Below are 13002 nucleotides of genomic sequence, written 5' to 3' on the forward strand. Positions count from 1 at the left end.
GGAATCGTTCCCTGGAGCTGGGAAGGTCCTTGCTGGCAGGAGGTGGCCGTGCTCGCACACAGTCAGCACAGCAGCAGGAGGGGGTTTGCCTGGACCTCCTGTCCCAGTATTTCTCTGTCTTGCAGTTACAGGGTCATGGCTCCTGTGCCTGGGACACAACTCAGAGCTTTCAGATGGTATCAGGGATAAGGCCCAAGCTCTGCTCTGCATCCCCAAGAAGGGTTCCACAGGGTTTGGCTCAGCACGAAGCATTTTGGGGGCTCAGGTGAGCTCCCCCAGTGCTGCTGGCCGGCTGGTTGCTTGCAGTGAGGCAGAGCAAAGCACAGTGCTGCTCAGCCACTTTTGCAGCAAAACCGCTTTGCCCTTTCTCCTGACCCAGCTGTGTGATTCCTGCCCTCGCTTCGCCTTCCCATTTCTCACCAGTATCTGTAAAACTCTGTGTTATCGGCCTCTGTGCCAGCTCCATCAGCACGCAGCGTCGGCGCTCAGCCTTCTCCCATAGCAAGAGACGCACAGTTCACAGGGGGAAGAATCCTCCAGCACAGCGATGCCGTTCAGCCCTCTCTCAGGCATTCCGTGCCCTTGCTGCAGCCTCCCCTGCCCATCTGTGCATGCAGCCCTGCACCCAGCTGTGGGGAGGATGCAGTGTGAGCGAGCAGAGGGGGCTCTCTGCCCTGCACGCCGCTCGCAGCAATAGGGCTCTGCGACCGCCTGGCTCCAGGATGCTGCATCTGAAGGTCCAGTTCCTGGATGACTCTCAGAAGATCTTTGTAGTGGACGTAAGTGTGTCTTATAGAGTCTTATAGAGAAAGAGGAATGGCTTTTGCTTCTCTGGTGTTATCCTTTGGATGCTGGGGAAGGTGAGGTGATGCTCTGGGCGGGGGTGGGGTGCTCTCGTTTCTCTGGCTGCTGTGTTAGCATCCAACAAGCAAAAATAAGTCTGAGAACAGCATGAAAATTGCAGCTTGAACCACACAACCTGTGGTGAGAAATGTCTGCGTGCATCTCTCCTTAGGCATCGGGATGAAAAAGACAAGTATGTGGTTTTGGGAATAGCTAAGGAACAAGCTGACTGTATCTTGTTTTTACATGGCAGTGTCCCAAGGCACGCTGTCACTGATAATTCGCGGGTAATGAGTATCAGCTCTGAACATCTGAAATACTTTTTATATGTCAGACATTGATCTCAGAGGTGTTGGATTGGGGTGTGTGTGTACATGGATGACTGAAACTGAAGGTGATCGATGCCCTGTCTGTGTGCTGGAAGTGGGACTGAGCTGTTGGTTGGGCTTTGTTAATCACAGCAGCTGATTGAATGAGGTAATCCGAGTGAATCTGTTCTAACCTTTACCTGCATCCATTATGGGACTGCTGTGTTTAATATGAAAGTCATTTTTTAATGTTCTGTTGCAGTTCTTAGGCACTTGTGTTCTCTTTATAGACCACTGCTCAGTCTGGATGCGCTGTTCGGTTGCTTTGTGACAGCGATTCTGCACAAAGAGGGTTGCAAAGTAATTCCATTATTTGGGATGACACGGAGGTCATCTGATTTGTTTTCTTTGATGCATTTTAGACCTGAGTTTTTCTTAAAAATGAGAGTGGTCACTTACAGATGTTTGCCAGGGGTTCGTATTGATTAGATCAGGGCACCGTGAGAGACCATTGGAAAGATGCTGCTGTTACAATATTGCTGCATTTTATCCATCTCTGCTCTCTTCTTTGCTCAAAACAGTCCTGTGCCTCTGCTCACTATAGTGCAACAAATAGGTTCCATTAGAGGGACTCGGAGCCATTTCCTTTTTTAGCGTGGTAGGGTCCTGGAAATCCCTTTGGGGCCCTTTGTGTGTTTCATGCTGTGTGGTTCAGATGAATGAGAACTGGATTAGAGACTTCTCCATTAGAAAGGGACCGCTTTGGGCTAAGTCTTGAGCACGCATTTCGAGACACTCATCCTAAGCCCTTCCTGAGTTTGGAAAGCTTTTTTCAATGGAGAGCACTTCAGTATAATGGGAGGAGAAGGACAGCAGAGAAAAAACATGGCAGGGCTGGTTACAGATCAGCGTAACACAGCGCTCCGGGGCAGGGGAAGGTATCAGTGAGTGGGTGCCTGGCTCTGGGTGGGCACAGGGCTGCTCTGCTGCTTGCAACGGGGTGAGGGACGGCGAGCACAGCCTCTCCTTCCCACCATCCCCACCGCTGTGCCCTGCAGCAGCCCCACAGGCAGCACCGAGGGCACATTTAGGGGACGTGGGCTGCAGCCCAGCCCTGTGCAGCAGCTGTGTGCAATGCACGCAGCCCAGCCGGCAGCTCGCTGCCCACACACGGGTGGGGAGCAACCCGCTGGGACGTGCCCGCCTTCCCCGCACGCCTGACAAAGGCCAAGGCCTTTCATGCTGCAAAATTCTAGCTTAGAAATCAACCATTATAATTGTTTTTAATTAGCCTTGCGATCTTGTAATTTCAAGGAGAACCGGGTGTGCTGCAGAGCAAATGCTGTTATTAGGCTATCACTGTGCAGCAGGCTGACAGTGCAGAGCTGGCAGCGGCTGTGACAGGTGCTCATTACTGAGCCCTGAGCCACCCACAGCACCCCCCCCTGAACCCTGAGCTGCCCCTGTGCCGACCTGTCTGTGTTCCTGGTGTCTCTGCCCAAGTTGGTAACTTAGGAATTGAGTTTTTGCTGGTTTTTCTCTCTGCCCTGTTTAGTTTTGGTGCTTTCTGGCCTCCCGTGTCACAGCGTGGTGCTCCTTCATTAGCACTTTGCTGACCCAGGGTGCAGGATCTCTGCAGGCTCTGGTGTTGTTAATTACCACTAATTGCAGCTTATCGTGCCTAGCTGTGGGGCAGCCAGGTAGGTGTCTGTCTGCAGCTCCAATCCCAACAGCGGTGACTGCAACGGGTGTCCTGAGACTGAAAGATCTCTCCCGGTTTATCAAGCTCCTAAAGAAAGGTGAGAAGTGATGGGGAGAAATCTGACCTCCACGAGCCAAGCTAAGTGGCATAAAGCTGCAATTGTCCCGTTCCATCTAACAAAGACATTTACTGAGTAAGGTTTTGCTGTGGCACAGTAACAAAGCAACCCACAGCCCACCTCAGCGGAAGGGAAGGGGATGAACAACTTCCCAACCTCCCTGAATCCCCCTCCCCCATGCTGTCAGCACTGCTAACCTGTTGCTTCTCCATGTATTTGCTCACCAGCAAAAGTCCTGCGGGAAGGGGCTGTTCAACCTCACCTGCAGCCACCTCAACCTGGTGGAGAAGGAATACTTCGGGCTGGAGTTCTGCACCCAGGCTGGGAACCACGTGAGTGTGTGCGCTGTGCCCACAGCGTGGCAGCAGCATCCTGCATCGGGGCACCAGGTGGAAAATGGAGATGGGAACACCTTGAAAATGGGAGCTGCAGGTCAGAACCAGGCTGACAAAGCCCTGGGGACAACCACAGCTTGCTCATGGGGTTTACCCATAGCCACCTGTGGCAGTGCAGGATAGCCCCACACTGGCCAGCGCTCCTTTCTGGCATCCCACCATGGTGCTGCTGCTTTCATTTCTGCTGGCCTCGTGCTGTTTGCTGACTTAACTCTTTGTTGTCTTGTTTCAGGTCTGGTTGGAGCCTCTAAAGCCCATAACAAAGCAGATTAAAAGTAAGTATTGCCAGAATTAGGTTCTTCTCAGTCGTTGTGGAGCCAGACAGCACTGCACTCTGCTGTCCTTTGTGCTTGGGGATGGGAGCTCTGCCTTCTGGCGTTTACTTGCCCTCCCTTAATGGGTTGAGGCTGGGCAGGGTTGTTTGCAAAGACACATGAACCCTTGCAGGAATGTTTCTGCAAAGTGCTAGCTGCATGTTTTAGGCTTGAGCTGTTCATATCCCAACAGCTGGGGTGGCTGTGTGTGTGCATTGCTGTGCTGGCAGAGCAGTGGGGATCGTTTTCTGAATGCCCTCCTTTCCCATCTGCAGCTCTTTGCAGCCCAGGTGCCCAGCTGTAAGGCATTCAGCACGCGGTGACCCCGCTCCCTCCCATACCCAAGGCCCCACTGCTGCACGGTGATGCTGCGCAGCCTGACCTGAATGCATGAGCAGTGCTAACACAGCCCCTCCTTCAGCCTGTTCCTGCCCCTGCAATGAACCAAATGATATTTGCTACAAATACACGATGGTTAGGAGGTGGTCAAAAGCATAGGGCCGTGACCCTGTGTTTCTATTGGGAGTCCTGGAGCTGTCCTGCAGTGGCTCTCTTGGTGCCCACAGAGTTGGCTTCATACCTCCATATGCTTTGCCTTGGGTTTGGCTGCTTGCTCTTGCTTGTCTCACAGAACAGCTCTGCCCAGTTGGAATCCCCTGAAGCTGGTGCATCCCAAGGGCTCAAAGGGCCAGGGAAACCCCATGGATTTTGCTGAGGGTTTAACATGCAGCCCCGATGGCAGCTGCACCGCTCCAGGGCAACACCCAGAGCATTGCTCCCATAGGAACCCCTTCCTGATGCAGAAATCCCCTTCCCGACCCTTAACAATTACAAGTAATGTTTTCTGTAATGCTATTGAGGAGTTCACCTCCTTGTTTATTTCCATCCATGGTGGTGGGGTCTGGGCAGGATGGCGGCCCTAGCGCTCAGAGCTTCTGCTCCAGACCTGTAAGGGGCAGAGTAACATAAGGAGAGGTGTGTGTGAAGAGAGTTGTGAATGTTCTCCAGAGCCACGTGAAAGAAAACTTATGAAGGTGTTGTGTTTTAAGATCCTAAGGAGGTTCTTTTCAAATTTATGGTGAAATTTTTCCCAGTGGACCCCGGACACCTGCGAGAGGAGCTGACGAGGTACCGTGTTTGTTCTGTGCTCCCTCACTGCCCTGTCACCTTGTTTCTGCAGTCACTACGCATGTGTTTATTTCCTTACCATCATCCAACCCAACCTGTCTGTTTGCTGTGGTAATCCCAAATATTGACAGAGCCCCGTGCTGTACAAAACAAGACGCCAATGCGTATCTTTTCTCGATGCTCTGTTCTTATACAAAATCCACTCGATGGCAATGCAATGTGCTCGCTGCCAATCTGAGCAGTTGGGCTCTCAGTCGTCTGGCTCTTGCCTCAAGCTGTGTTCTGAAAGAAGAACCTCCATTTTATTTTTGAAATGGACAGGGCGAGCTCTTAAGTTTCACAGAAAACACTGCAAACAGGAACTAAGGATAAAACCAATGCAGTGCTTCTGCGGAACATTAGCCCCGAGAGACACAGATGCCCTCCGAAGCATAAAGGAGTGTTAGCTCTGAAACCTACTAATGGCCATATGAGCAGCAGGGGCACACTGCTCAAGGTGTCCCCAGATGGATCCTCCTTGGGGGGCCTGCATGCTCCTCCCATGCTCCCCCTTCCAGCCCTCCATCCTTTGGATAGGGGCACAGGTGCACCTGGCTCTGTGTCCCATAGAAATATCCATGCTCAGGGCAGTTCCTGTCCCCCCTGCAGGTACCTCTTCACCCTGCAGATCAAGAAGGACCTGGCACTGGCGAGGCTGCCCTGCAGTGACAAGAGTGCAGCGCTGCTCGTCTCCCACCTGCTGCAATGTAAGGGCAGCGGGGCTGCAGGGCTTTGCCTCAGCCACGCAGCACAGGGTGCCCCCAACCCTGCTCTCCTTCTGTCCCCCCTACAGCCGAGCTGGGTGACTTCCACGAGGAGACAGACCAGCAGCACCTGGCCACGCACAGGTACCTGCCCAACCAGGAGTACCTGGACAACAAGATCATGCACTACCACCGGCGGCACAGGTGAGGGCTGCTCTGCCTCTCCATCAGTGCTACAGCTTCTCAGTACCCTGGCATGCCTGCATCCTAAAACCTTTTATTAATTCCTTCCATTTCCTGGTGTATTTGGGATTCCAGGGGGAAGACGCCGGCTGAGTCAGATGCCCAGCTGCTGGATGTGGCCAGGAAGCTGGAGATGTATGGGATTCGCCCACACCCTGCCAGCGACGGCGAGGGAACGCAGATCAACCTGGCGGTGACACACATGGGGGTGCTGGTGCTGCGGGTGAGCACCACCTCCTATCCTCCTATCTTCCCCTCTCCCCCTGCCAGCTCCATGTCCTTCCCAGTCCCACACAGCTTGAGACCTTGGAGCTGCTCTGGGCACCGCCCCAGGCTCAGCCTCTGTGCTTTGCCAGCTCGGGCTGCACGCTGCAGTGCGTGCCCATGCAGAGCCCTTGTCATTGCATGCACGTCTGTGTAAGCACCAAAGGTTACAGGGCTGCGTCACGCACGCTCACCGTGTAATCTTCCAGCAAAAATAGCCATCTACTGTCTGTGCAATTACATAATGCTGTAATCACAGTGTAGCAGCAGAGTAAATACAGACTTCCTCGCAGCCGGTGTGAAACAGCACTCGCCTCCCACACCAACTAACTTCAACCTGGGAACATCTTGCCAGCACAGAAAAAATCCTAACTGTGGGTCTGCAGTTGGCAATTAGTGCTGCCAGACCCCATGATTTATTGAGAGCCGTAAACACCCCCTGTGTGCAGGCATGATTGGAGCATCTGTGAGCTCATGGCAGCCTGGGCTCTCCCAGAAAGCCAAGAGGAGAATCAGTGCTGTAGTACAGCGTGGCACCAATTCCATCTGCTCCCACTGTGTGGCTGTGTCCAAATCAATGTGTAATGATAAGAAAGGTGAGGTGTGCTTGCAGTCTGTCCAAGCTGGCATTAAGGGCATGGAAGTGAGCTGAGCACTTCTTTCAAGAGCAGATTCTGCATTAGCTCACCTGCCCCGTGGGCTGGAAAAGATGGGGTGCTGCTGTGACTTCTGTGAGTTTTCTCTTGGACTGTTGCAGTTTCAGCTTTAGGAGGCAGCATTCAGTCCTGAACATCAATTCCCACTCTTGGAACCAACTGATAAATCAGAACCGAACACCAGACCCCTGGAGCCCTTTGCCTAGAGCCAGGGAGGAGCACTGAGAGCTGCAGCAGCAGCTTGTGCAGAACCTGCTAGCTGAGCTCTGGCCCAGTTGTATTTCTGTATTCTCTGCTCGTCCTGTCCCACAGTAACGCTCTGTCCTTCCTTGCAGGGCAATACGAAGATTAACACGTTCAACTGGTCCAAAATTCGCAAACTGAGCTTCAAGAGGAAGCATTTTCTCATCAAGCTCCATGCAAACATTGCTGTAAGTGCTGTGCTGGGGCTTGGATGGGTAAGCAGCCAAACAGAGCCCTGCACCCTGAGCCCCGTGTGCTTGTCCCCTGCCATGCAGACTCTGTGCAAGGACACGTTGGAGTTCACTATGGCGAGCAGGGATGCCTGCAAGGCTTTCTGGAAGACATGCGTGGAGTACCATGCCTTCTTCCGGCTGTCCGAGGAGCCCAAGTCAAAGCCCAAAGCCCTTCTGTGCAGCAAGGGCTCGAGTTTCCGCTACAGGTAAGGGCCCAGGGGAAAACCTTGGTGTGAGGCTGCCCAGGGCCTGGCTGAGTGCACTGCTCACACCTTTCCATCCTCACTGCTGTAGTGGGAGGACGCAGAGGCAGCTGCTGGAGCACGGGAAGAAGGCGAAGATGAAAAGCTTACCCTTTGAGAGGTACTGGGAGGTGGGGGGGGGATGGGGTGGCAGGGCCAAGGTGGGAGCCATGCACCCATCCATGCATTCGGCCTTGCAGGAAGCACTATGCGTCCCACTACGATGAGAGGCAGTGCCGCTCCTCCCCGGACCTCCTGACGGATGTGTCCAAGCAGGTATGATCCTATGGGGGGCAGTGGGGAGCAGCTGGAGGCCGAGCCAACACCTGGCTCTTCTTCCTACCGCTGGTCCTGCTTTGCCCCTGGGCTCCCACCCACCTCTCATCCCACAGGTGGAGGAGCTGCGCTTGGCCTATGGCAGCTGCGGCTCCTTCCGCACCACCAGTGGGGTGCACACCTCGGAGCCCACGCTGGACAGCCGCCACAGCGGATCTGCCACAGCAATGATGTTTGCTGCCGAGCTGGAGCGCTCCAGGCCCGAAGTGATCCCAGCCTTCCTGCCCCACTCCAAGAGCAGCTCTGCCTTCCCCCTGCTTTACACCCAGCTGGAGCTGGAGCGGGCATGGGAGCCCACCGACCCCTTCAGCAGCAGGAACCCCCTGACGTCCTTCCGCCCCCACCCCAAATTTGCTGGGAGCAGCAGAAGCCCCTCAGTGGGCAACATGCGGGAGGTCAGCGTCAGGCCGCTGGTGTACATGGACGTGCCGTGCCCTCCGCTGCCACCCGCCCCGGCCTCCCAGCTCCTCTTCTATGTAGACAGGCCACCGCCGCCCCCGTGCCATGCGCCCAGCGAGGAGGCAGAGGGAGCGGCCGGTGGGTGCATCCCCGTGGCCACAAAAATGGCCAACTGGGGTCCCGGCAGCACCTGGATGGGGGAACTGCAGCACGAAGCCTCGCACAGGGCTGTGGGCGCCGGCGTGGGCCCAGCCAGGGAGAGAAGGCAGCCGGCTCGCTCCTTCGATTACAGCCTTCAGGAGCAGCCTCCCAAGCGCTCCTGGAGTCAGTCGGACATGAAAGCCATCCGCTTCCCCTACAGCTCTGAGTTCAGGCCCCTGGGTCCGTGCCCAGCCCTGAGCAGCCGGCAGGCCGGCATGCTGCAGCACGTGCTGGCCCAGCAGCGTGCAGTGCCAGGGCTGCGGCGTGCTGCTGAGCGCTATGTGGGCAGCAGCACCGAGTCCAGCGACTCCGACTGCGACCTCCTGGCTGCTGACTACTGCTCCCTGTATGGCAGAGTGCTGCGGGCACCCAGGGCCCGTGTGCGGCTGTCCTCGGGCAGCCTGCAGCTGGAGGAGGAGGAAGATGAAGAGGTGTCCTTGGCCACCGGTGCTGCTGAAGAGAGGACTTGCAGGGGGGCCTCCAGGTATTTCACGTAGGTGCCTCTTGCCTGCCAAAAGGAGAGGCCGGGCAGAGCCAAGGCTGCTGAAGGATCGCGGTCCTGCTTGTTGTTTGTGAAACAAGGTGGTTGGCTTGTATTGTGTGAGTGATGCTAGTTGTAGAGGATGTGTTAACAGATAGCTGAGGGCGTCCAGAAGTACCCATCTCCTGTGGCACACAAGGAAGATGGCGCATTGCTGTCACCAGGTTGTTCCCATGCTGGGGATCCAACACCATGCAGAAGGGCTAGGGCTCTCCCAAAGCCCCACAGCCACCATCTCCAGTCCTCGCAAGGCTGGCTCAGAGCTCAGCCCCTGCTGTCATTATCAGTGCACTGGGTGGAAAGGAAAAGGCAGCTGTACCCCATCAAAGTTCATAAACATCTTGCTTTCCCAGCCCCAGGGAAGTACACGCATCCCCCTCAGAAGGGAGCAGCATGGGCACAGAGCTGCCCCTGTCCCAGCATAGAGCTTGCCTGCTACCTCACCTTGCAGTCATGCTCCCAGCCCTTGAGAGCAGCTGCACACATTTTTTTTCTTTTTCTTTTTTCCTGTGTAATAAAAAGACCATTACCCTACAACTACAGGCCATCTGCCAACAGGAGAATGGTGCTACAGAGGTACAATGTTAGAGGAAGATGTTTCTACTTTTTGTTTGATTTTTAATAACTCCATGAGGCTGTAGGACATGACTACAATAGGGACAGTGTATCTGTGAGGTACTGGAATGGATTTCAGGAACACAGGAGCTGAAGCAAGGACCAAATAGATTAAGAAGTACAAAGAACTAGGTTTATGGTTACTGTCTCACACTGAGCGTCATTGTCTTTTGTTTTAGAAGCTGGACAATAAAAAGCAGTTGTTCACAGCTGAAATTTGGTTTCCTTTTTGCCTTATCTGATTGTGACCCACCTTCCCCTGCACCTCAGAGCTCCCTGGTAGCCCTCAGTGCTCCACAGGGCTGCTGGTCTCAGTTCCCTCTGTGCCTTCATTGTCTCAGCAACCACTAAGGCTCAATGTGTGCTGCTGAAAACAGCCACATTCTTGGTCAGCTGCCCAAAGAAACATGCTAGATCAATAGCAGAGCAGAGTTTACTTTTGCTCTAGATTCTTCCATGCTGGAGCTGTGAACTACCTTCACCCTCCATGCTGCTTTGGGATTGCTCTACTAAAGAAAGAGAAAACTTGAAGAGTTGTTTCTTCCCTTTCCCACACTGTACGTCAGAAACAGCATTTAGGTGTTATGCAGTTCACATGCATAATAGGGTAGGGAAAAAGTAAGCTACTACAAAGTTTATACACGGTCCCTAAAGAATACCCCTTAAATATTTGTCATACCTTAAGAACACAGGGAAATCTGCAGTCACTGCTAGGTCCTGAGCATGTGGAGCTGTGCAAAGGCAGGCCAAGATGAGCCTTGCCTTGGGTGCTGCCCAGAGTCCCACCAAAAGACATCATCCTCATCCAACTACAGTGCACAAACCTTCAGGAACTGTCAGCTCTGGCATGCAAGACTATGCTGGGAAAACTACATTGAGATGGAGAAACAAGGACTTGGAGGCTATTTTTGGATTTTTCCATTGAGCACAGAGCTCTGGGACACAGCATGCACACTGAAACTCAGCACATCATACATGACGACCAGCAAACACAGCGGAGGAACAAAGGAGAAAGTGATAGAAATTCACATCTTACACTAAATTCATCACATGAACAGCTTTCCTGGAATCAGGTAAGATAAAGAAACGATCACAGTAAGCACAAATGCAAAGGGATAACCAAGAAAATCCTTAACCATGGGATTAATATGGGGTGTATGGGACAGTATGGGATGCTGTCTCTTAGCCCCATTCACCAAAAAAAGGAAAGGATATCAACTGAGCACACTTTTACTAGTAAAAGAAAACCAGGGTATGGAGGGATGACAGAAGGATTTGAATGGCTGATGGTGGAAGATATCAGTACACAGGAAAAGGCAAAGGTACTCATTAAGCAAGCAAGCAGTGCTACCTGTGTGTGTATTAGGGTATAAAACATCAGAACATACACAGCACAGGAAGAACATCACTCTGGAGGAGCACTAAGGTTTCAGCCTATCTAAGTCATTTCTGTGTTAAGTGTAACTTTGTTCCTTGGAACAGTGTGAAATAAGGCCAGCCAGCATAAATACCAACACAACTTTGCAAAGAAAATAATTTTATTCCAGCGTTAAGTCATGAAACAGTGTGATAAAAACAAGGCTTTTAACAAATACTAAGCTTTGTGCAAACATTAAGAATTTATATACTCTCCTACCCAACTACAGGCACCCAACTGAGTGCAAGAACAAGCTTTCACTATACCACATGCTTACCACACAGAAGAGTATCAGAGAAATCAGCTGGGGTTTCATCAAGATAGATTTATACTTCAATACCAATTCTTCTCAATGTACAGTTGGACAACTAACAAACCAACCAAGATGGCTCTTGCCTGAGTATTTTGGTAACTTTTCCCATTGGTCATCTGCTAGCAGCAGAACAGTGTTAAGTTACACAGTTCAACAACTAATACAAAATGGGGAAAAAGTCAGCTGTCCTCTAAAAACCAGTAGCACAGACATCCATTCTTGAAGAGTTACTGTCCTATGAAGCAGAGATCTTAACTGCAAAAATGACACGTGCAGTAAAATGAAGTTTTAAAGGGACTGATGCTGTAAGAAAACGACAACATGGATTATTTCCCCTCCACATTGTCCTAACAGGTAGGTATACATCCACCCACTTCATAGGGTGCACCAACGTTCAGCAACTTGTCCTATTTGTGGTATGACTACATGTTCCTTTCTCCCCTTAATTCACTATTCCCAGCTACCCAGGATTGGTGACAGAGTTGCATAGATTAAAAGACCCTGAGTCCACAGGCCAGAGCCACCACTTAAAACGTTCAACAGAACTCCCATCACCCCTCCACTTGGCCTCATAAAAAAAAGCACCTTAAGAGGAGGTGGCACGGAATAAAAACGTGCTTTTACTTCTGAGAAATTAGTATGCAGGTGCTTAAAATGAGATTTAGCAGACAGGTGCAGCAGACAGAAGCTGAGGCCTTTCTGCACTCTGCTCCACGGCACCCAGCCGCATTCCCACACCTGCAGGCGGCTGTCGGAGCACCAACGCTTGTCTGGCCCTGAAGATGCCTCTGTGGGACTGAAACCAAGCTGATCACTGGAGCTGCACTCCGTGCTGCACAGCAGCTGCTAGGATAAGAACAGCATGGGGGTGGGGGGACCCCAAGCCTTTTTGATGAGGATGCCCACGCAGCTCTGCGTGCCTCTGCCGAAAACCAGCGCCAGCCTTCAGGGGGATTCCACACCTCCGCACGTCCATTAGAAACCCAGAACAAAACGCACGACAGAAGAAGCTTGTGAAAGTTTACAGAACTTAAATATTTATTTTTAAACCATTTAAAACCCCCCAAAACATTGAAATAAGCTTCATCTATAAACAGATTTACAAGACTACCAACTACAGAAGCTAGAGGAGCACTACAATTTGTTTCTGTGATGCAGTTATTCTGTAAAGCTTCAGATCAACTGTATTTACAACTTCTGCTGCTTTTACATTTATAAAAATATTTATTTAATCCATAACATTGTTTTCAAAAACTATTTCCAGACTTTGTTTCTCAGATATAAATTCTAATCGAATTTCAGTTATATAGCAGATGAAAGTTTTAAACAGAAACACTTTCTTAAAATTAAAACAAGGAATTAAAAGTAATTTCTTTTTTTTTTTTTTTTTTTATACAGTGTAGGCACCATTGAAAATAATTGTCCTTGGCATATCTAACCACCATCTCTCACAAGTGTCCTTTATATAAAAACGATGTAATGGCAACATTTGACTAAAAATGCAGTATTTACTTGCACACCATTACTTTTTCAATATTTGGCAGATATATTTCAGATTCTTTAAAATGACTTTTGTGCAAAAACAAAATGTGCAGGTCTGAACCATAAAATAAACACACCCAGCCTTTATCAAAAAATAAATTTACACCAACAGTTGCACAGCTAAGTACTGAAAAACAATCCCAGTTCAAAACTTCAGCATAATATACATACTGGGTTGAAAAAGAAGGAAAAAAAAGAACAAAACC

General features: G+C 51.2%; 1 protein-coding gene across 1 annotated transcript; it reads left to right on the plus strand.

Moving 5' to 3' along the window:
• Nucleotides 1–722: 722 nt before the first annotated feature.
• Nucleotides 723–8865, plus strand: FRMD7 (FERM domain containing 7; the record flags this gene model as incomplete). Its single annotated transcript, XM_079541717.1, has 12 exons — nucleotides 723–779; nucleotides 3199–3303; nucleotides 3599–3641; nucleotides 4730–4808; nucleotides 5457–5554; nucleotides 5641–5755; nucleotides 5870–6017; nucleotides 7050–7145; nucleotides 7233–7396; nucleotides 7485–7553; nucleotides 7633–7708; nucleotides 7825–8865. 12 exons carry the CDS (start codon nucleotides 723–725, stop codon nucleotides 8863–8865), a joined length of 2091 nt encoding a protein of 696 aa, XP_079397843.1.
• Nucleotides 8866–13002: the final 4137 nt, after the last annotated feature.

The sequence above is a fragment of the Tetrao urogallus genome, assembly GCF_951394365.1.
Source record: "Tetrao urogallus genome assembly, chromosome: 13".
NCBI lineage: Eukaryota > Metazoa > Chordata > Aves > Galliformes > Phasianidae > Tetrao > Tetrao urogallus.